The sequence below is a fragment of the Siphateles boraxobius genome, unplaced genomic scaffold (genome assembly GCF_051911475.1).
Source record: "Siphateles boraxobius isolate OS27281-9 unplaced genomic scaffold, OSU_SipBor_1 37, whole genome shotgun sequence".
Lineage (NCBI taxonomy): Eukaryota > Metazoa > Chordata > Actinopteri > Cypriniformes > Leuciscidae > Siphateles > Siphateles boraxobius.
This window is the reverse complement of record NW_027508997.1, coordinates 2,165,321-2,186,209: the sequence shown is the minus strand read 5'-3', so window position 1 is coordinate 2,186,209 and position 20,889 is coordinate 2,165,321. Positions and strand designations below refer to the sequence as shown.

At 37.0% G+C, this 20,889-nt stretch overlaps 1 protein-coding gene across 19 annotated transcripts in view; it reads right to left on the bottom strand.

Annotated features, from left to right (window-relative positions):
• The window catches only part of lrrfip2 (leucine rich repeat (in FLII) interacting protein 2), a 34,031-nt gene extending 13,980 nt beyond the window's left edge, over positions 1-20,051 (bottom strand). For 4 of the 19 annotated variants that reach the window (XM_077196909.1, XM_077196917.1, XM_077196914.1 and 1 more), the window contains exons 1-9: positions 19,975-20,048; positions 19,684-19,855; positions 18,533-18,674; positions 8,879-8,965; positions 7,025-7,084; positions 6,023-6,076; positions 5,872-5,919; positions 5,443-5,523; positions 330-374 (exon numbers count right to left, since the gene is read on the bottom strand). In XM_077196909.1, coding sequence (XP_077053024.1) covers positions 330-374; positions 5,443-5,523; positions 5,872-5,919; positions 6,023-6,076; positions 7,025-7,084; positions 8,879-8,965; positions 18,533-18,622 — 465 coding nt within the window. In that variant the 5' untranslated portion in view covers positions 18,623-18,674; positions 19,684-19,855; positions 19,975-20,048. Of the gene's footprint in view, positions 1-329; positions 375-5,442; positions 5,524-5,871; positions 5,920-6,022; positions 6,077-7,024; positions 7,085-8,878; positions 8,966-18,532; positions 18,675-19,683 lie in introns of all 19 variants that reach the window. The other 15 variants (XM_077196924.1, XM_077196921.1, XM_077196927.1 and 12 more) reach the window with 9 other exon arrangements.
• Positions 20,052-20,889: the final 838 nt, after the last annotated feature.

Genomic DNA, 20,889 nt, shown 5'->3' with positions numbered 1-20,889 from the left:
AAAGGACACAGCGCCGCTCTTCACTCTGAAACATGCAGAGCATATATTTACTTAAATAAATCACAGCCTTTGCCGTTTGATAATTGCACTAAGTCACTAAGACTAAACCTAATCACGATTTTAGTTTTATTTTGATTAATCATGCAACCCTAAAATATCTAGTCATAGATATACACAGTTATGATCTCATAAGAGAATGCTGGAATGAACGAAGATCTAGATCTTGCCGTCTCCCCTTGTATTAGTCAAACAGGAGAACTATAAAACACTTAAATGCTGAACAACTGACACTCAATGGAGAAAAGACATAAACTGGCATAGTTACATACAGTGGAAAGGGAGCTCTTCAAAGTGGAACTACTGGAGACACCGGACTGCAGAGAAAACAGCAGTCAACAATACAATCACAATCTATGTTGGATATACATAACATTAATTAATCCATGCCACAGACATGCCATGTGCGTATTATGTCAGATCTTTTTGTGTTAGTGCCACACACAATGAGTCAGTGGTGGTATACTTCATTTATAGAAAACCACTCAACTGTGCTCAGGGCTCGCAAAATTACAAAATCGCTGGTAGCCCTTCGGGCAGGCACTCTACAGATTTTGGTAGCCCAAAATGATTTTTACTAGCCCAAATAAAAAAAACAAATTTTAAGTAGAAAATTGGTTAGGAGTCAAAACATCAATCAAAAACTGTCTGCAGCTCCGTTGTTTTAAAGTCTGACAACGCTAAAAGTGTTAATTTTATAATGGAATAATTCACATATTGAAGTGTAGCAATAAATAATAATAATAATAACAACAACAGACTTTTTTGAGGCAAGTAAATGGTGCTCTACTTATTTTATGCTGTTTATAGCAGAATACATGATGGTCAAGTCTAGGGCTGGGCGATATGGCCAAAAAATCATATCTCGGTATTTTTTGGTTAAATGGCGATATACGATATATATCTCGGAATTTTCTACGTTTTTCTATTTGGATAAAGAAAATGTATTTATTTAAAAAAAAAGTTATTTCACATCCTGCTCAATGATATCCAAACAATGTTGATACTGAAGGATATGGAAACAAATAGGGAATGTAATGTAGGCTATGCAATATATTATGTACAAAAAGGTGGTTAAAATCACATTACATTCTAACTTTGTAACATTACAAACTAAAAACAAAAATAATGCTTTTGTTTTTAAAAATGACTAAAGGCTAAACTAAAAATGAAAATAAAAACAAAAGCACAAACTAATTATATTAGCCTGCATTTGATTAACCCATTATAATGGTCACTTTCATAAAAATAAACTTTTAGGTTTAAAATTCCACATATGACACATTTATTGTCTCCAACAACAAATATTTTAGTAATATGTATTTTAGTCAGAACTATTGCGCTACTGTTCTATTGTGCTCGTCTGTTTGGCGCGCATGCGCGCGGCGACGCTCATTCACGGAAGCTTGAATTTTAGTGGAGATTCATTTGCAGAAGCTCGTCCTCTCCTGATAGTGAAATGGACATATTTGTTTGATTTGTTTGAACATTTACAGATGGAGAATATACCTGTGAAATGTAAGTTAAGCACTGAAGAAAGCACCACGTCTCAAACGCATTAAACAGCGCCAGTATTTATCTTTCAGTCACTAACAGTAGGCTATCTGTCCGAGCATCTGACAGGGCAAGCTGCTTTAAACTTGTTAACTATCTTACCAGTTATTTTGAAGCGCTTTATAAGCTTGTGTCATGTTTAGGACAAATTGTACTGTTCTTTCACTGCAGGAGCTCACACTGCGTACTCCACTATTTTTCAGATGTGCTCGTATCAAACTACTGTATCGAAAAACGGTATTGCCTCATTCAATATCGTGGGGGAAAAAAATATCGATATATTGTACAAACTCGATATACCGCCCAGCCCTAGTCAAGTCTATCTCAAACTTGCGCGGTCATATTTTTCCTTAAAATAACTAGTCAATAATGTGATTAAAGGGAGCAATTTGATTACACTATTTCAGATAGCCCGTCGGGCAGGCCGGTTATGCATTTTGGTAACCCGACTGGGAAACACAATGGCCCCGGGACGTCGGGCTAGCGATTTTGCGAGCCCTGGTGCTAGTCATCAACAGCACAAAATATTCCCGTAATGTCCACACATATCACTCTTGAAGTAACCTGCATGCAAATCAAATGAGGCTCTAATAACATTATTCTTTAGCTGCCTTTTCACCTCCTTTTCCATGTATGAATATCAAAATTTCTAGATTTTCCATGAACATGGAAACCCTGTATATCTTTATTAATAATCAGCTTTAGCATTAGGGCTGCCCACTAATAATTGATTAAACGTTAGTTGACGAAAAGAGGCTTGGTCCACAAAATTAATTAGTTGGTTAGTCAGAAGAAGAAGAAAACTCCACAGTAATCGGCATAGTCCACGCAGTGACATTGCTAACTCAGCTGGTCCATGCGTTAATATGTTGGGTAGAAAATCCAAAGTGTGGGAACATTCAGAGAAGGTAAAGAATGACCACAAAAAGCTGATGTGCAACCTCAACAATAACTTATTTAAAACATGAAGCCTTTCATTAGCCACTTTACATGGCCGCTTGCTCTAACGTTATTGTGAACCTAGATTAAGAACCGCATATCCAAGTGTTCATGTGGAGTGTGGAAGCTAAATTAGCCACGTCCACGCCACCCGAGCACATCTCAAGTGCAGTCTTCTCAGTGAGCAAGACAGAGTTCACTTCCCCCCGACAATGTGGACAAACCCGTGTTCCTTTTTCATTAGATCAGCGTGATGGTGAGTCAGCTATAGCCTAATTGTCCATATTGCTGTAGTGTTTCAGTTTGCTATGTTACATTTTTTTTTTTAATGTATATTGATTTTATTTGTGTTTTGACCTCTTGAGTTTTCATTTCATGTTAAGGCTACCTGTCCATCTGCCTGATTATGTTTGTACTGATATTTCTCTTTTAAGCATTTCAGCTTACTGTATGAAGTAAGTTTCTTTATAATTTATATTTATGTCCTATATTTAAAAAAATATTTTCATTAAATTATTATTTTTTAAAGATAAGGCTGTTATTTATATTATAGGTAATTTATTTTGTTATGTTCTGATCTCAGAAAAGGTTAAGCAATGTGTGCGGTGTCGCTGCAGCTGGAGTGCTTAATTTATATTTTAAACCCTCATTGTTATGGTTTAGTATTTTCAACAAGGCCTGTCACGATTATGAAATTTGGCTGATGATAAATTGTCTAAAAAAAATTGCGGTTATGCCGATTAATTGCCAGTTTTAGGGCTTTGACGATTAATTGTCTGTTTTAGGGCTTTGTCATACATTTTTACAGATAAAAAAGATTTTCATACAGATTTTGCTTCATTATTTAAATAATTGTGATGAATTTAATGTTTTGTAAGTTATAATTTTTCAGTGTAAGATTACAGTTAACACCTTTAAATATATGTATTCAATAGCTATCACAATTTTTTGTATTAAACTTGGTGAGTGTATAAATCAGCAGCAAAAAGTAATTCTTGAAAAAAATCTACACAGTAATTTTATAAAAATCTAAACATGTTAAGAAAAACAAATTACAAATTACTATTAGTACACTTATAAAATTCATTCATGTATTCATACATTTAAAAATTATATATTTTTATATGAAAGTAAATAATTATATATATATATATACACACACACAAATAATATAAAATTAAAAGATGCTTATTTAAAATGTATTGTGCAGATCTTTAATGGGGCAAACATATGATAGATACAACAGAACAAGATAGGCTTTTAATCTTTCAGTGCGCAAAACCATGATAATATGACACGCATGGCACAAAGCGCGTATGCGCATCGCGGGTGAAGAATGATGTGCTTAAAGCAACATGGCGTCACAGATAGTGCGCAGCGCTGCACAGGTGCACATTTAAAAGTCACAAAGCGAAGAAATGTAGAGCGCATAAATCCTAGTGTCTATCTGTCCAACAGTTTATTGATAATTTGTTTCTTCACGGTTTTAAATTCCAGTTATTGTGCGTTTGATGCCAATTCATAGACAGTAGCGAGTCGTTTAGAAACAGCAATAAACTTCAACTAAATAAAGTAATTTTATGCAAATCCACAGCGCTTTATCTACAGATCAAGCATTATAACGTGAATATATCATATTGCAGAGAGTTTTACAGTGCAACCTGTTGTAACCGGACGAGGCGCGTGCTAAATGCTGAACAGAGAATGATTGACAGCCGCAGAGGAGGGAAGACGAGTTTCCGTGAACTTTAATTTAACAATGTAAATATACTTCTGTCGCTCACATTAAGCAATGGAATGGCTTCAGATTAGTGGTCAACCGATATATCGCCATGGCCGATATTTGGCTTTTTTAAAATATCGGCATCGGCCGATAAGTTTTTCTGATTGGCCGATGTGTTGGAAGCGGGACTTTTATTTTGACGGCGCTGCAGACTTTTATTTTGACGGGCGGCGCTGAGAACACCAGCACCTGAGAAGAGAACAGCAGCGCCTGAATCAGATCACACAGCACTTAGTTTACTTAGCAGTTAGTTTACGATCTCTGTCAGTCAGATCTAATACTTTGTTAGACAGAACCGGTGGCTACAGAACTGGTCAAAGAAAGTAAATGGTATGCGAAAAAGTAATATGTTTGCTTTTATATTATTTGTAACCGAAAAGGCAAACAATCAGTCTAAAATACTTTCTCATTTACCGTCAACATTCAGCAAATGCACATCTACATAATTTAAACAAATCTCTGAATATCTAATAAACATTTAATTTCACAAACCTTGCAGATTTAATCGAATCCAGCTGTGATATCTTGTGAAGTGTGCATTTGTAGCCTGCATAAACGTGTTCCTGCGAGTGACGGTCCGTGCGCAGTGAGTTAATGTGTCGGCATCGGCAATCAAAAAACCCATATCGGTCAACCATTACTTCAGATGACTTTGAATATATTGCAGAAAAACTTAATTAGTGCTTGTCTATTTATTTTGGTCCATGACTCCCCCCTTTGACGTAGGCCTATAAAAGAGAGCAATAATCGTGCTTGTCTGAAACAATCGCGGTTAGATCAAATAATGGCAATCAGACGTTATTTCATAATCGCGACAGGCCTATTTTCACCCCCAACTAATGGCTTAAATGAACAACCAACCGCCAACTAAGGAAATCTTTAGTTGGTGGCAGCATTTTTTAGAGTTATATAATTTCAATAAAATAAAAGCCAAATTATTTGTTACATGGACAATCTTGGCCACAAAAAGCTTGTCTATCTAAGAGCGCAAACAAAGTTAGTATGCAGTAGTCTAATTTAGAGTCATGACACGTCACACGCAAGAGAAAACCATGTTGCCAAAATACACACAATACAATGCCGTGAGAAAAATACACACAGTGACGTACCAACAAGTCTCTCCTCCTGGAAGAACTAACCCGACTGGAGTGATGAGAACTGCTCAAGTCTCGTAAAGATGACGAATTTGACTTTGAAAGTAGAGAGAAATCCAATAGGCAAACATTAATTTGCAATTTCTATGGCACGATTGTAACATGTTGTTTCTAAATGAGCTTTTAAAACTACTCTCCATGTTTGTGATTACGGGATCAATTTAAAAAAATGCTGAATACTTGGGCAGATTTCTAGTTGTATGGCAGGTACCAATATTTCAATTGAAACAATTATTATTATTAGTGTTCAAATGTCTCCAATATGACCTATTTCACACTGGCTTGTGGGTACATATTACTCTACACAGGTCCTGAAAATGAGCAATAATCTTCATATGAAAAATTAGTTCTTAATGTACTTTCATCAAGTCCAGAATCACACACCCTATAACTTCCGACACTCCGAACTGAAGCTGTGTCATCATTTAATCCCTGTTGATGAGAGATTGGAAGAACAAAGGAATAAGACCAAAAAAAGGAAATAAATTAAAAGAGAAAGAGCAGGAGACAGACAGCAACATCAGGAGATACAGACCCGTCGACTGTTGCTACTGGAATGATGACCATGACGGGCCTTTTCTGCATCAGCCTGATATGAAGAGAATGAAGGAGATAGCATTTAAAAGAACGCTGCACGTTTTAGTCTGTTAGTGTTAGCCTTCGCCGGCAGTCCTAAACAAACTCTAAACACACTTAACATGCTGATATTAGGGTCTATAAGGCCTGTTCAAATTTCAGGGCAAGCATGAAAGCTTACTAGCAGCAATATGACAATAGGGGCTGGGCAATATAGCTAAAAAAGCACTCAATTTTTACCGCTTTGACAATAGATATTTATGCATTTGCTTTTACTGATGCAGTTAGCCTAAATAGTAACTATCTATCTCAAAATAGATGAATGCCGCAATGTTATTTACTGAATAATTACAATTAATTTATTTTGATTCATTTAAAAGAGTAATATTTTTAAATTAAAAAATAATTTTCATTGATATGCACCAATACAAAAATCATTGTAAAATAAACAATTTTATAGACGACAAATACAGTGCAGCGTTTTGAAAACCTTCATTAAAGATCATAGCTGCTAATCATTTCCAAATAAAATGTAAAAATTTATTAAAATCACTGTGATATTCACAAATGACAAATACATCAGGAATTTATCACCCAGACCATAAAGTAAATGCAGCCTATAGGTAATAGTTATTATACAGACAAATTAGAGCAATGAGATTTTTACTGTGATACACTCACATGCACACAAGCACGCACACACACTCCTGAGAAAAAAAATCCTGAAAAAGTGAATCCAATGCTATCCTAAAAGAATACTATTTTTAAAGACAACAACAGGACCACGAGGGCTATTTTATAAATTCAAAAGAGCACAAGTAATATTAACAAAACATGCATGTAAGCCAAATTCAATCAACTGAGTGTATGAGAATATAGATGGCACACTCCCATCTGATGTTCTTTATTAGTTAAAGGAAAAAGTACATGCATGTCCAAACTGGCCTAATCTTTCTCATACCATCCATTGGTGGATTTGCCCCCATTTCCTGCTAGAGGAGGAGTGCTGACGGTAAGACAGCTGTGAGAGAGAGACAGCCACGAGACAAACACAAAGACTTCTATTGCACTTCAATATGACAGTACTTGTGAATTTCTGACAGTGAAAAACATTTCACAAACAATGACTGATGAATAAAACTATTAAGATAACATTAGACATACTGAAAGTATGTACTTTGTAAACATATTCTTCCAACCAGGTCTGTGAGTGTAGGAACTCACAAGTACAGAAAACACTGACAGACACAGCTGACATCGATAACTGAATCATTCACATGTGTCTGCAACCATTAAAAACACACTGTATTGTCAAATGCCTGTTTCCAATTATGAGCTTAGTTAGTCAGCTAGCTAAATCTGGTTTTTGAATCTGGAACTATTTGTAAACACAGTCATACTTATTCTTCTGAACAAAAATGCTTAAAACAACACAAAGCTGCTCAGAAGATCTCTAAAAACTATCTTTCAGCTTTGGCTTCATTGCATCAAAAGAGAGGTGACAGTCTGTAGAAGATCAGGCATATTTCTGAACAAAATACAGAGACTGTTCCTAAACCTAGTGAACTGCCTTGCTGTTTATTGTTTATATAGTCAGCGCCTAACTGAAATGGAACCTCATAAGTGATCGATTTGGAACAAAGCTAAATAGTCAGCAACCCCACCCATCATACTAATAGCTCATCGTACAAAAGACTCGGTTCAATATTTCAATAGAGTTTTGCAGTATCATTTTTATACGGTAATGGCCCGTCGCAATGCATTATGGGTTTTCCTTCTCCATGAAAGATATATGCAAAGCTACATCAATTAGCTGCACATTGAAAGTGTGCTTATGATGCCTTACAATGCTGCCTATACATGCAGTTCACTAGGTTTTAGAACAGAGGATCAATGAAGGGCATTTCTGCAGGTCAACAGACATAAGTATAGTAAACACATATGCATGGTTCTGGATTTGGATTTGAGTTATAAAGCCCTTGAGAAACTGCATTATAGGGGCTTTTGCAACAGGTAGTGCTAGGAATTAGCCACTAGGGTCGTTCCCCAAGAATAAATGGTTCCCTTAGGAACATTTTCCTGGTTGCATTCACACCAGCAGTAGGAACTCTGAAGTGACGTAAGCTGTGCTTGTTGTTGTGACTTTTATTCTGACGGCGCTGAGAACGCCAGAGCCTGAGCTCACAGTGCTCGCATTCTCCGTGTTCAGTAGTTTACGATCTGTTTAACAGTCCTGTCTAATACGTTATTAGCTATAACTGTTATACAATGAAAGTAGACAGTATATGAAAAGGTATTAGCCTATGTTGTGTGGTTGATATCCAATGTTGCTAGCTAAGCAGAAATACATAATCATGTTTCTCTTGGTCCCCTCAAAGTCACGTTGGATTTTCTCCTCAGCGTAAAGGTTAAAAGGACCATCTATCACTGTTTTGCGTGTTCGTAGAGTTAGTTTATAAATATTATAAATATATAGGCTATAATATGTGTTTACACAGCTTTTTTAAAAATGGCGGATGCTGGTTTTTCGCGTACGTTCGGCCAATCAGCGTACACTAACGTCACTGGTAGTTCCTATAGTCCTGGTTTAGACTCGACTCTGAAGTAGGAGCTAAATTAGTTCCTCCTAAAGGAGTTCCAAGAACTAAAATCGTTCCTGGTTCCTGCGGTGCGAACACACCAAAATCCGGGAACTTCCGCCAATAGTTCTAGGAACTATTAAAAGGTTCCTCCGGTGCGAAAGCCCATTATGTCATTCTTTAGGCAGCAAGTTCAAGTGCCTTTTGTCACCTTATATGTTCTCTGTAAAACTCACCTCTTTCTGCTGTCGCTCCAGTTCTCTCATTCGGATGTCCCGGGCCTCTGCGCGAGCAGCTCTCTTCGCAGCAAGTCTCGCCTCCGCCTGCACAAGAGAAAACAGAATTCATCTAAACAGCTGTAACACTAAACAGTCTGAACAGGAAGCACTCTGTCTGGACACTTAATGGTACGCAAGCCCTGACATTTTGGAAAAGAGTCATCACTCTCATCAGTGCTGGATGAACCGGTTATATTATTCTCTGCCTTACAGAATCTAAGTCTCATTGCTCACTCACTCACTTAAAATGCAAAATGAGCGAAGGATTTTTACTGTGCTATGTGTACATTTCAAAAACAATGTTAAGATGCTACCGTGTAGTTAAAGATACATATTCTCACTAAGTTTAGATAAAAGTATATGCATCTTTACTGCATTTTCAACTGTTGGTGGCATTTAAGGCTGATGGTTCAAAAGTCAGAAAGCATAACAAGAACAGCCATCAGAGCTGTGGATAGAACACATGCTGATGATATATATAAGAGCAGCTGGCTCACGGGACCTATATTCAAACCAGAGTCATGCCTCGATCCTACTGGCTATCTTTCTCCCTCAACTTTCCTGTCTCTCTATAGTCCTATAAATAAATGCTGCAAAACACCCATAAGAAAAATAAAAAAAGAGGGGGAACAGTCATATTTTCCATGCAACCAAAGTTGGGGAAGAAACTGCTTCATAATACATAGGTAGACATGATATAAGAAGAGAGAAACCATGGCTGGGTGGGTATATTATATTTCACTGGACTGTTTACTAAAACATTTAATAGCTTGAAAGAAGGCAGTGTTTTTTTTCGGGGGGTGGTAGACCTCCAAAACTACTCGTGTCGCAGTTATGGATAGCTTCAGAAGCTGATAATAAAGCTCTATCCCACACCTTTTTTACACCATAACATTAAAAAGCACGTCTAATTAATTGAAATCGTAAAACTTATACAATTATTAAACTTGAACGTCATTTAAAAAAAGATTCTATGAAATGTTTTTTTTTCACACAAATTCTGTGTTTATTCTGGTAATCAAACGACGTGCAACACAAACTTTACTGTTAAAATTAAAACCTGGAAGATTTTGATTATTCCTTAAAAAATAAGTTTTGATGATAATTTATTTGTATTATTGTTAGTATTATTACTTTGAGATGCATCTAAATTCTACTGTACAACAGTAATATACTTCTGTCAAGTTAAACCAAACTTTTATTTTGACCGGTTGCCGTGAAGAACTTTGATCGAGTTTCCTTTAGGGGGCAGGCCATCTCCCCCAAAACAATGGTAAAAGCTTTCCAGTAGCTCAAACAGTAGAGCATTGGCGCTTGCAATGGTCAAGGTCATGGGTTTGATTCCCAGGGAAAGCAAGAACTGATAAGTAAAAATGTGTACCTTGAAATGCAATGTAAGTTGCTTTGGATAAAAGCGTCTGCCAAATGCATAAATGTAAATGTAATGTAAATGGTAGGGGAAACACTGGAAGGCATCTAAGGCTGCGTTTTAGGGCTGCAACAACTAATCGATAAAATCGATTATGAAAATCGTTGTCAACGAATGTCATTATCGATTAGTTGGTCTGCTTACGTCACGGGGAGCGTTTACTGGTACGCACACACACGCAAGGTCTCTCTCCCTCAGGCGCTCTGCCGAGCGCGCGCGCTACACTGTTTGGAACAGTCTCTTCTGTCTCGCATGCGCGCTCTTGCTTGCGCGCTCTAGATTTCGGGAGTTTGAACTAATTCGCGGGCATCAGGAAGCCGCAATCAATATGCGGGAGACTCCCGGGACTTCCGGGATGTCTGTATTTTGTCTCGAGCATCAGGTTGCGCAATCAGTTCGCTCGCAACGTAAGTGATGGATTAAAATAGCGCTACCGCAGAAATAGGTTAAATTAAAACGGTGTTTACAAAGTGAAGCATTAAATACAAAGGCAGTTAATAACAGCAGAAGTAAAATATTGTTTTTTAGTCACTGTACTCAGTGGTTTTCAGCGAATGCTTGTGCACTAATGCATAATTTCTCCTGTCCTTTACTCAAGCCTGTTAGCTTGCTGGGTAACGTTACCTCCATTCCGTTCTCTTTTTATAGCATTTGTCTACTAAGTTTTAATTGTTTTTCAAACGCGATCTACTGCGGCTCTACATTCACACAATTGTTTTCAGTCTTTCTATATTTATTTAATCAATTTATCCTTATATTATATTCTTTTATATATTATATATATAATATATATTATATTCTTTATCCTTATATTCCTTATATATAATTAATTTTAAATAAAAATTAAATGAATTATATATTTTAGATGTTTTTAGTTTGTTTTTAGTTCAGATGTTCACATCTGAACAACATGTCTGTGTAAATTTGTTTTAACAAAAATTGTGTTAAAACATAATATGTTGGATATCATTTTTTTAACAATAATCATGTTTGTCAACTTGCCATCAGCAATTATCATTAAAAACAATGCAAATATTGATATTAGTAAAACTCAATGTGTGGCTTTTGCACTTTTTAAAGTACACTTTTACACATAAATACCCTGATTTACGGTTTTATTTAGTTATAATAAAAAAAAAATCTAATTTAATTTCTATCCGATTAATCGATTAATCGAAAAAAATAATCGTCCGATTAATCGATGATCAAAATAATCGTTAGTTGCAGCCCTACTGCGTTTACACTTGGCATTAACATGCAACCTGGATCCGGATGTTGTCCACATACACATTGAAAAGACAAGTGTAAACGCGCTTCTGATCGGAATGTTATCCGACCGGATTCGGAGGTAGTCGAGGACGCATTGTGATCGGATCTCAGGTGGACGTCACACAAAACCCCCCCACTGTCTTTATTCCCCCTCCTCTCTCCAGGAACGTAGCTGTGTGGTCTTGCGATACAGTCGAGTGCGAAGTATATCGCAAATATACTGCAATGAACCATAAATTTCCTGTAAAGAACACGCATTTTTCCCACCACAGCTGGCAACGTTCTCGGATACGTTTCTCTGTACCGTTTCCATAACGGCATCTGTCCACATTATTAGTACTTGCAGCCTCTTCATCCTCCTCATTTTGCGAGATTTGTAAAATGTACCCTGACTGAAAACTGTTTTTAAAAGAAAACCCACCAGTTCAGGTCGACTTTGCACCGGAGCCATCCTTTTTTTTTTTTCGCGGAAATGCGAGATCCGATCTGTGATCCAGATACAGAAGCCACTTGATGTGGACAGGTGTAAATGCACCATGTCCTGATTGGCTTATGATCTGATCTGCTTAATCGCATACTAATGCCAAGTGTTAAAGCAGCCTAAGAGTCCTGACACAAATCACTCAAATGAGTGTGCTGGGAAACCACACCGGTCTCTGTGAAAGCACTAGGTTCTGCAAAAAAGTAGCCCTCTCTTTTCAGCTTTTCTCAAGTGTTAGTATTTGCTGCTGACATGTCTTTGGAGGGTGAGGTTTGGTAAGTGAGGGGGTGTGGCTGAAGCAATGGGGGTTGTCTATAATTCACGTCTATCAGAAGTATGGCTGAAATCAATTACACCATGTTTAACTAGGTAAAAAACAACAAACATGATTCAGCAGCAGCGTCTAATTTAAGATCAACACATACACAGTGCATCACTCACTCCAGGTAAACACATGCTGGGTGATTTCTGACCAACACATTCCTCATGTGACACACACATGCAATATGACCTGCTTACATTTCCTAATACCCTACACAATAATTAATTACATCACATTCCAATGCAATTATGCCTTGACAGAAAGGACCGTGACTTTGTAAAGTATGCAGCCTGACAGCAAACATTTAAACAAAGCTTACGGCAAATCTTTAAACATATGGTGAGGTTAGAGAGGGTGTGCTCGGTGTGTGTGTGTGTGATTCTTCTGCTCAGCACCTGTTGAGCTGTCTGACAGTTTGACCAGCTCACCAGAGCAGCTCAGCTGAGCCCAGTGTCTCCAGCTCTATCTATAGACCAGCAGAGCCTCCATCATGAGACTGCAACAGGAAATCTGAGCGAGGAGAGACACTTACTTCACAACCTCCAACATAGCCGTTCATTTATTAGAGACAGTCTAACTGTATTCTGCAGAACAAGTGAGCTCTATAGTGGGACTAACCAATGAGATGCCACAGACACACTACACAATAAGCTTATCGAAGTCGGATATGGAAATGTTTGTTATCGAACTGTAGAACTGTGTTATCGGTCACAATAAAATACAAAGTGTCTATATTTTAACTGGTTCGTTATTTCGCCCAAGTACAAGTCTGTATGTTAAAATGTCTTGACGTTTAACATGCTTCTATATTTTTAGGATTCTACAGTCCAAGGCAGAGTTTTTTTGCACCACTTGAATGTAATGAACTGTTACTTTAAAATAACGGCAAAACATGTTGTTATATTGGGTTGGCTTTGTGGACTGCAGGCAAAACAAAGCACAAACAATGTAGTCTGATTCACAAACAAATGACTTAAGACAAATCTTTTAAAGAATCATTCAAAACAACTCTCGAGTTGCCAGTTTGAATAAATCTAACAAATCCTTCAGAAAATAAACTCACTGAATCCTTTAAGAACACAACAGAATCAAACATCTGACTCAACTACTGTACTGTAAGTTATGATACTTTCAGTGATGTCTGACATTTGTGTACTTTTGTGAGGCAGTTTATGTGCATTGCACAATAATAACATATATATATATATATATATTATATTATATAGAATGCTGAACAATTCCCTAAAGTGAAAATGAAGCCGTCAGTCAACTACAACATTATTTAGTAAATGAATTTCCACTGTAATCAAAAAGTATATAATACATGATAAATGTATGAAAAAAACATGATAAATGTAACAACCTAAAAGAGAAAAAATATAGCTTTTTTGATATAGCTTTTGTAGCAAAGGCGCTGCCATCTTGCATTACTACAACCTGTGACGTCACTGGGTTGATTGTCTTGGCTGAGTTCAACAGATACAACAGTAGAGAGACAAGACAGACAGTGGAGGACAGATAGTGAAAGATAAAGACAGAGAAAGATGGAAACTGAAAAGCCACAGGGCATCAAAAGACAAAAGGCAGGGCACTATTGCATTGCTCCTGGTTGTAAAAGTTAGTTTAAGATGTAAGTAGTTAGTTAGCTACACTTATTTTCTTGAATGTTAAATTATTTTTGTCATTGTATAAGGTAGGTATGCAATTTGAATATTACACCTCCTGGCATAAAACTATTACAGTACGTTGACCTATTTCAACCTCAAATTAAACCTTAGACAGCAGTGCAAGCCAGGAAATAGCTAAAGAAATATCACACCTTGCCCTAGATACTCCAAGTCTAGGGGACTAGCACATTCTGTTGATTTGTGGATAACGGACCATGCAAATCTCTGGCATTTCAAAGTGACGAGACTGTCCAGAAACATAAGTGACCTCCACAGGGGGTCACACGGCTCAAAATTACCCGAAGTAACCTGGACTATGCACAGGCAAGCCAAACGGCATGCTTTCAGTTAACAGAGACTTCTGTTAACCATTAGGGAGTTTCCTCTGTAGTAGGTGTAAAATGGGTGGATCAAGAGGCAGGTTCAATGGAACAAGCAACGGATTTGTGTGTACTGTAGGTAGACCGTGATTCGTAATCTTTGGACTGCATGGGTGGAGTGACTCCTGAACTTTTAGATACAGAAGATCTAGCAGGGTATTTCCTAATGTAATAGGTCAGCATGCATTCAGCTCTCTCAACTGTAAAAACGTGTGACTGACTCAATAGGTTGAAAAGTATGTGAATTCCAGCAATGCACAGAACAAGATAACAGATCTCTCTCACGGCAATGCTTAAATATTTAGATATTCAACAAACATCTTCAGTGTGGCTGCAGTTTCACTTCTGTTTTACAATTCATACCCTGTAGCATTAGATTTCTGTTTCCTCTTTTAAAACATCCTTATATGGTCCACATTCAGGTTGGGAGATATTGCTGCTTTTTACAGTGAGAGTATCAAAAGGTACGAACAACTGCCTTCCATTTCCTTCGAGTTAAACGCTGAACAAACACTTGACCCGACCCCCCCAAAAAAGTATATATAATGTGTCAGCAACATACCCTTGTTTTTCTTTTCTTTACTAAACCACGGCAAACCAAAAAAAAATGATGTTCTTTATATCAAACCCTTATTTTAATGTCGGCACGAACTGGAATTGAAATCATCTTTTCTTCCCTATTGTGACGATCCGAGTAATGATTCTCGAATGAGAGAAAAAAAAAGTAAGACAGAACTTGATTTTGTTTATTGGGAATTGCTAGACTAATATGCAAACTGCAGCTACCTCAAGTGACTGACAGGTTGCTGGAAAGGAGGCTTTATTGCCCAGCCCTCATGCTGCTGCACACATTTAATCAGAGAAGAGATGTCGCTGTAATGGGAAGGGGAAGTTAATGATTTGGATTAAAGATTACAAGGGGACATGAGTATTAAAAATATAATTATGTGCATAGAAAAATGATTTATAATAAACTGCAATATTCCTAAAAAAATTATAATTGTGGGAATTGCCAAATAAATCTAGTTTACTAATTCTGCAACAGCGGAATAATAGATTAGTGAAGTCAACTAGTTTATCAAGATTTTTTCTTTTTTTTAGTTTCATTATTTTAAGTGCCAGTACTTTAATCAGCATACTGTGCTTTAGTTAATGCTGTATCACAGCAACAAGAAATGCATACGTTACTGATAATGAATATTGTAAACAAACAATGAAAAAGGATGCAAGACAAGACATCAAACTCTCTCACTCATGATTTTATATCTGGCTTCGCATCAAGATCATCCCATTTGGTCACATTAGGGCTCTGCAATTATAAATTTGGGTCATACAAGTTCATTTCAGGTCGAAGTGTCCCACGGCACATTACTGATAGCAGTCAAAGTTTTTTTTACTTGTGAGAGTGACGGTTCACACATGCGTGCTGCAGAAAAATCTAAGGCAAGTCCATACTGGCTGCTCCCTGCTCAAGCTGTGAGTCAAACTTTATCAGCTGTAGCTCCAACTGGCAGAACCTGAACGTCCACATATTAACATCACAACAGAGCTATTAGAGACTGACCAACAAAATAATGCAGATCCAAACAATTCAGACGAGTGTACAGCTTACACAGCAGTCGTTTACCTTGACCCTATAAATATTACTGCATCATATTTGATATATGAGTTTCTAAGGCCTCGAATTTGCCAAAAAATCGTTGTACACATCTAATACATGCCTTCCGCCCTCTGAATGTCAATTCATATTTTTTTAGCAAGTAAAAAGGCCTTTTAGCATAATTGTAGAAACATCCACCTTCAGTCTGTCATCTGTGAATTTTTCTTTTTATGAATTAAAGGGATAGTTCACCCAAAAATGAAAATTCTGTAAGTAATTACTAACCCTCATGTTGTTCCAACACCTTAAGATCTTCGATCATCTTCGGAACACGAATTAAGATATTTTTGATGAAATCTGAGAGCTGGATCACTCCTCCATAGGCTTCTAAGGGATTGAAACTTGCCAGCCCCGAAAAGATATATCGTTAAAATACTCCAAGTGACTACAGTGCCTCAATCTTAAGTTTATCAAGTGACGAGAATACTTTTTGTGTGCAAAACCCCCCAAAAATAACAACTTTATTTCAACTATTAATTTCCTTCTCTGTGGGCCTCGAGTCAGTTCACTCAGTATAGGCCAGCTCAGTATAGGCCAATGCTGGTCGTGTGTGATGCGTGTGACGTACAACACAGAAGCACTACGCTATCACACTATGTGTGGACTATTTTAACAATGTCTTTAATAACTTTTCGGGGAACAAGTTTCAATCCCTTAGAAGCCTATGGAGGAGTGATCCAGCTCTCAGATTTAATCAAAAATATCTTAATTTGTGTTCTGAAGATGAATGAAGGTCTTACAGGGTTGGAACAACATGAGGGTGAGTAAATACTGACAGAAGTTTCATTTTTGGGTGAACTATCCCTTTAAACATAAGAATAACTTACAATAATATTGTAAGTAATATTTCAAGATGAACATTTTAGACTGAAGCAACTTGAACTAAAACTTGATAAAGCACTATATAAATAAAGGTGACTTGACTTGAAAAATCATGTTAAAATGACAAAAGTAATGTATCAAATATGGTAAAATAGGATTTTAATTGTCCGTTTCTCAATCATCACTGTACTGCATATGTGCCACTCTTTCTGGCCATATAAATAATAAATCTGTACCAAATTGCATATTTTTGCTCAGTTTGGACCTTTGAATAAAACTGATTTTTTTCTCCACGTCCTTACTATCATACTATCTGGGCCATAAAAGCCTGATATATCACAAATGATACAAAACAAAATTCATATGCAAACTTTTTTTAACTGTTAATAAATAAACTGTTCCATTAAAAATAAATGATTTTTCTGACTATCTTTCCATATGTCAGGCTTTACAGGGTTCATATTTTCATACAGTCACTTAAATTCAGTAAGGCTCCCCATTTGAGATGTCATAACACGCCCTCTCTCTAAAACGCCATCCTTCGAAGACATGCCAGCAACGTCCAACGGCAGCACACCCGAAAATGCATGATGATTGACAGCTGGAGAATGTTTCTGATTACAAGGTGTAGTCCGCTATCCTGTGTACTTTTTTAACGGAGTCTAGAGCTGTCACAGAGGCAGGTACACATATTCTTCATGTAAAGACATTTTATGTGTGGTGTTTCAAAAAAGCTAAATCTTAGTACTCTCAAATATCTTTAATGGGTCATCCTACTTAAGTATTTATACAATGACAGAAAAACACTGTTTTGAAGGATTAGTTCACTCCTGTTGTTCCAAATTTGTGTGATTTTTTTTCGCAGTGGAAAACATAAGGAGAGAGTCTATAGAATGGCAGTCAAACTCCAAAAAGGTTTGACATCATTGACAGCAAACGCCACTGGTTCTCGTGTCATGTGGAATTGAAAATGAGATTTAAAAACTACAGTATATTGTATGATTATAAAGTCACCATGAAATAAAAACTGACAATTCTTGTTTTCATGGAATATTGCCGTAATTGTTATAAATGATTAATCTTCTGTGTACATAATTATTTTTTAATTTCGATGTGCCCTCGCTAACTTTATTTAAAATAACTTCCCCTCCCTCTTGCAGCAACATCTCTTCTCTTCTCTGATGACATGTTAACGATTCAATCAATTCCCGATGGACAAAAAAAAATGTTGCCCTCCCATTTTTTTTCTCATTCCAGAAGCCATTTCAATATACGTCACAATGGAGACTATAAAAAGACTTTCACAACTTTCGTTTCATGCCGACTTTAAGCATATAACGCCTGAATTTCAATCTGTTTCTCTCTATTTGCCTTTTTATTTGCTTAATCCAAAATCACTATATGCTTTTATTGTAAACACATACAAGTCAGTCATATGAGAATGTAACAACATCAGGGTGAGCAAACGACAACAGGAGTTTCATTTCTAGGTGAACGCTTCCTTTATTGTGGTCACAGGAAACCACCAGCCACAAGATGACAACAGCGAGATAAAAAGGGGTCACAGGTGAACACCTCTTACCTCTCTGGCGATGCTGCTCAGAGCCTCATCCTCCGCTGAGAAACGGTCTTTAATCGGGGCCCGTTTTCGTCCTGATCCTGGTGTCCCCATCTCAGCAGCAACTCCACAGCTGAATAAAGATCAACTTGCTTCCTGTAATAATCTGCAGATGAAGACAATAATTGGCTGCTGTCATAATTTAAGATAGTCCATGTAAAACATAATCTTAATAGCCAGTTTGTTGAGAAAATGAAGCAATCTAACTGCACGCAGCAAAGACATACACTAAAGAAAAGAGCATTGGCAGTCTTTTTTCACTATGATGGTCTATTCCACTAAATTCAGCAAACCATCTTAGTGTGTTATTTCATAAAACATTTCAAATGTATGTTAGATAAGCCTGGCCTCTCACACTATCTCACACCCCCACAAATAGAGGCTTTAGTCATGCGTGTCTGGACTCAGAGCTGATTAACACCAGACACACAACACACACCTCATAATATAATGCAACAAAGCAGAGAAATATCACAGGCACAGGACGACTAATGTGTTTGATTCCTTAAAAGCAGCTTCATCAGTTTTTATTTGCTCTTTTGTTAGCCAATTAGTTTATACAATGACAGTAATTTAATAAGCACTTTATTGTTCAAACGTTAGACAAATAATGCCTGATAGTTTAACCAAAGAATTGAGCATACGATATAACATCATGCAACAATTAAGTTAACGCTATATAGCCTAAACCAAAACCATGTTGAATGTGTCAGGATATTTTAATAACAGTTCAATAAAAATACATTTATAAATAAAAATCTATATTTGTATTGATATTTCTGCTGGGGTGCTAAATATAAACCAACACTCATTCAGATGCGTGACAGTGTAACTTAAACCACTTTGTTTCCCCGAAAACAAATAAATAACATATGCACTTCAGCATTAAACACATGTAGTATTCCCCACAAAAGCTAAATGTATGTAATGATAAATGTGATAAGTAAAATTCAATATTTTTATGACTCTAGTTAGCGGTTAGCCTGCTAGCTTGTCCTCAAAGGCATAAAGTGTGTAAATGTCACACAAGTCTCGAGCCATTAATTCGCACATTACACTTTAGTGACCTGTCTGGTCTTTAATGACAGTTGGTTCCTTAAGTGCCGGTTTCTTACCGTTTCTCTCCGTTACTGTTCCGCTCGAGACTAGGGTCGGTTCTGACTGACTGGGACCCGGGCGCGTTCCCGCTGACCAGGGTGAGCGAGTCCGCACGTGCGCGTGGCTGTTTGAGTGAGCGCGCGCGTGCCTGCGTGACAGCCACAAACTGACACTGTCTGTCACCTCAAACTTTCCCAAGAAAACGGCCCAAGTCACAAAAGGCTTAAAAGCAGCCTACCACCCTTAGTATGAGTTTAATTTCAAAATAGAAAAAAAGACAGTCGATGGCGAGAAACCCGATACACTACCTTAATGGTCGTTCCTGAGAGTCTGAAGTGTTTTTTCCAGCTTCGCGCTGAAAGACCCGGATGTTGGAAAAGAGGCGTGGCATTGGATCACGCCTAACTAACTCTAGTCCCCTAAACAGAAAACTATTCAGATAGAACAGAATCTTCTGTCATGTCCTTGTGAAATATTGTTTATCCCCCCACTAGACCTTAGCAAATGATATTTTTTTTAATTTGTCAAAAACTTTTTAGGCTATACATGTATGATAGTATGGAGCTAGAAATGTGTATTTATTACATGTGAGAAAATAAATGATCTGAGAGAAAAAAAAAAGTTTGAGAGAAAAAGTTATCACACTGATAGCAAAAAAGCATTTCATGAGAGAAAAAAGAATATTTGAGAGAAAAAGTTTTCATACCAATAGCAAAAAATAATATTTGAGACTAAAAAAAGTTTTGAGAGAAAGTATTTTATCATAGAACATAAAAAAATATAAATTTGAAATTTTTTAAATTATTTCTGAGAAAAAAAATATCTCTTAAAATACTTGGAAAAAAAATCTCAAATATATATTTTTTGCTATCAGTGTGAAAACATTTTCTCTAAAAATAAAAAGCGTTTCTCTCAAAACGCTTTTCTTTGCTCTCGATGCAATTTTTTGCTCTCGTGTCAGGATTTTGCTTTAGCTGTGAAAATTGTGTCATGGGCGGGGCCACGTTCTTTTTTTCCTATTGGAACGTTCCTATTGGCCAGTCGGGTGAGCATCGTCTTGTCTTAGGAGTCGAACTGAATCATTACACCATTGTTCGCGTTCGGTTCACCTAGATAGATGCAGTCTCTGCCTTAGAGTTTAGATTCTCTGCCCGAGCCCAGGCCCGACCTCGGGCCGATATTTCCCGTCACCATCCTCGGGCCAGGCCGGGCTTTTGATCTAG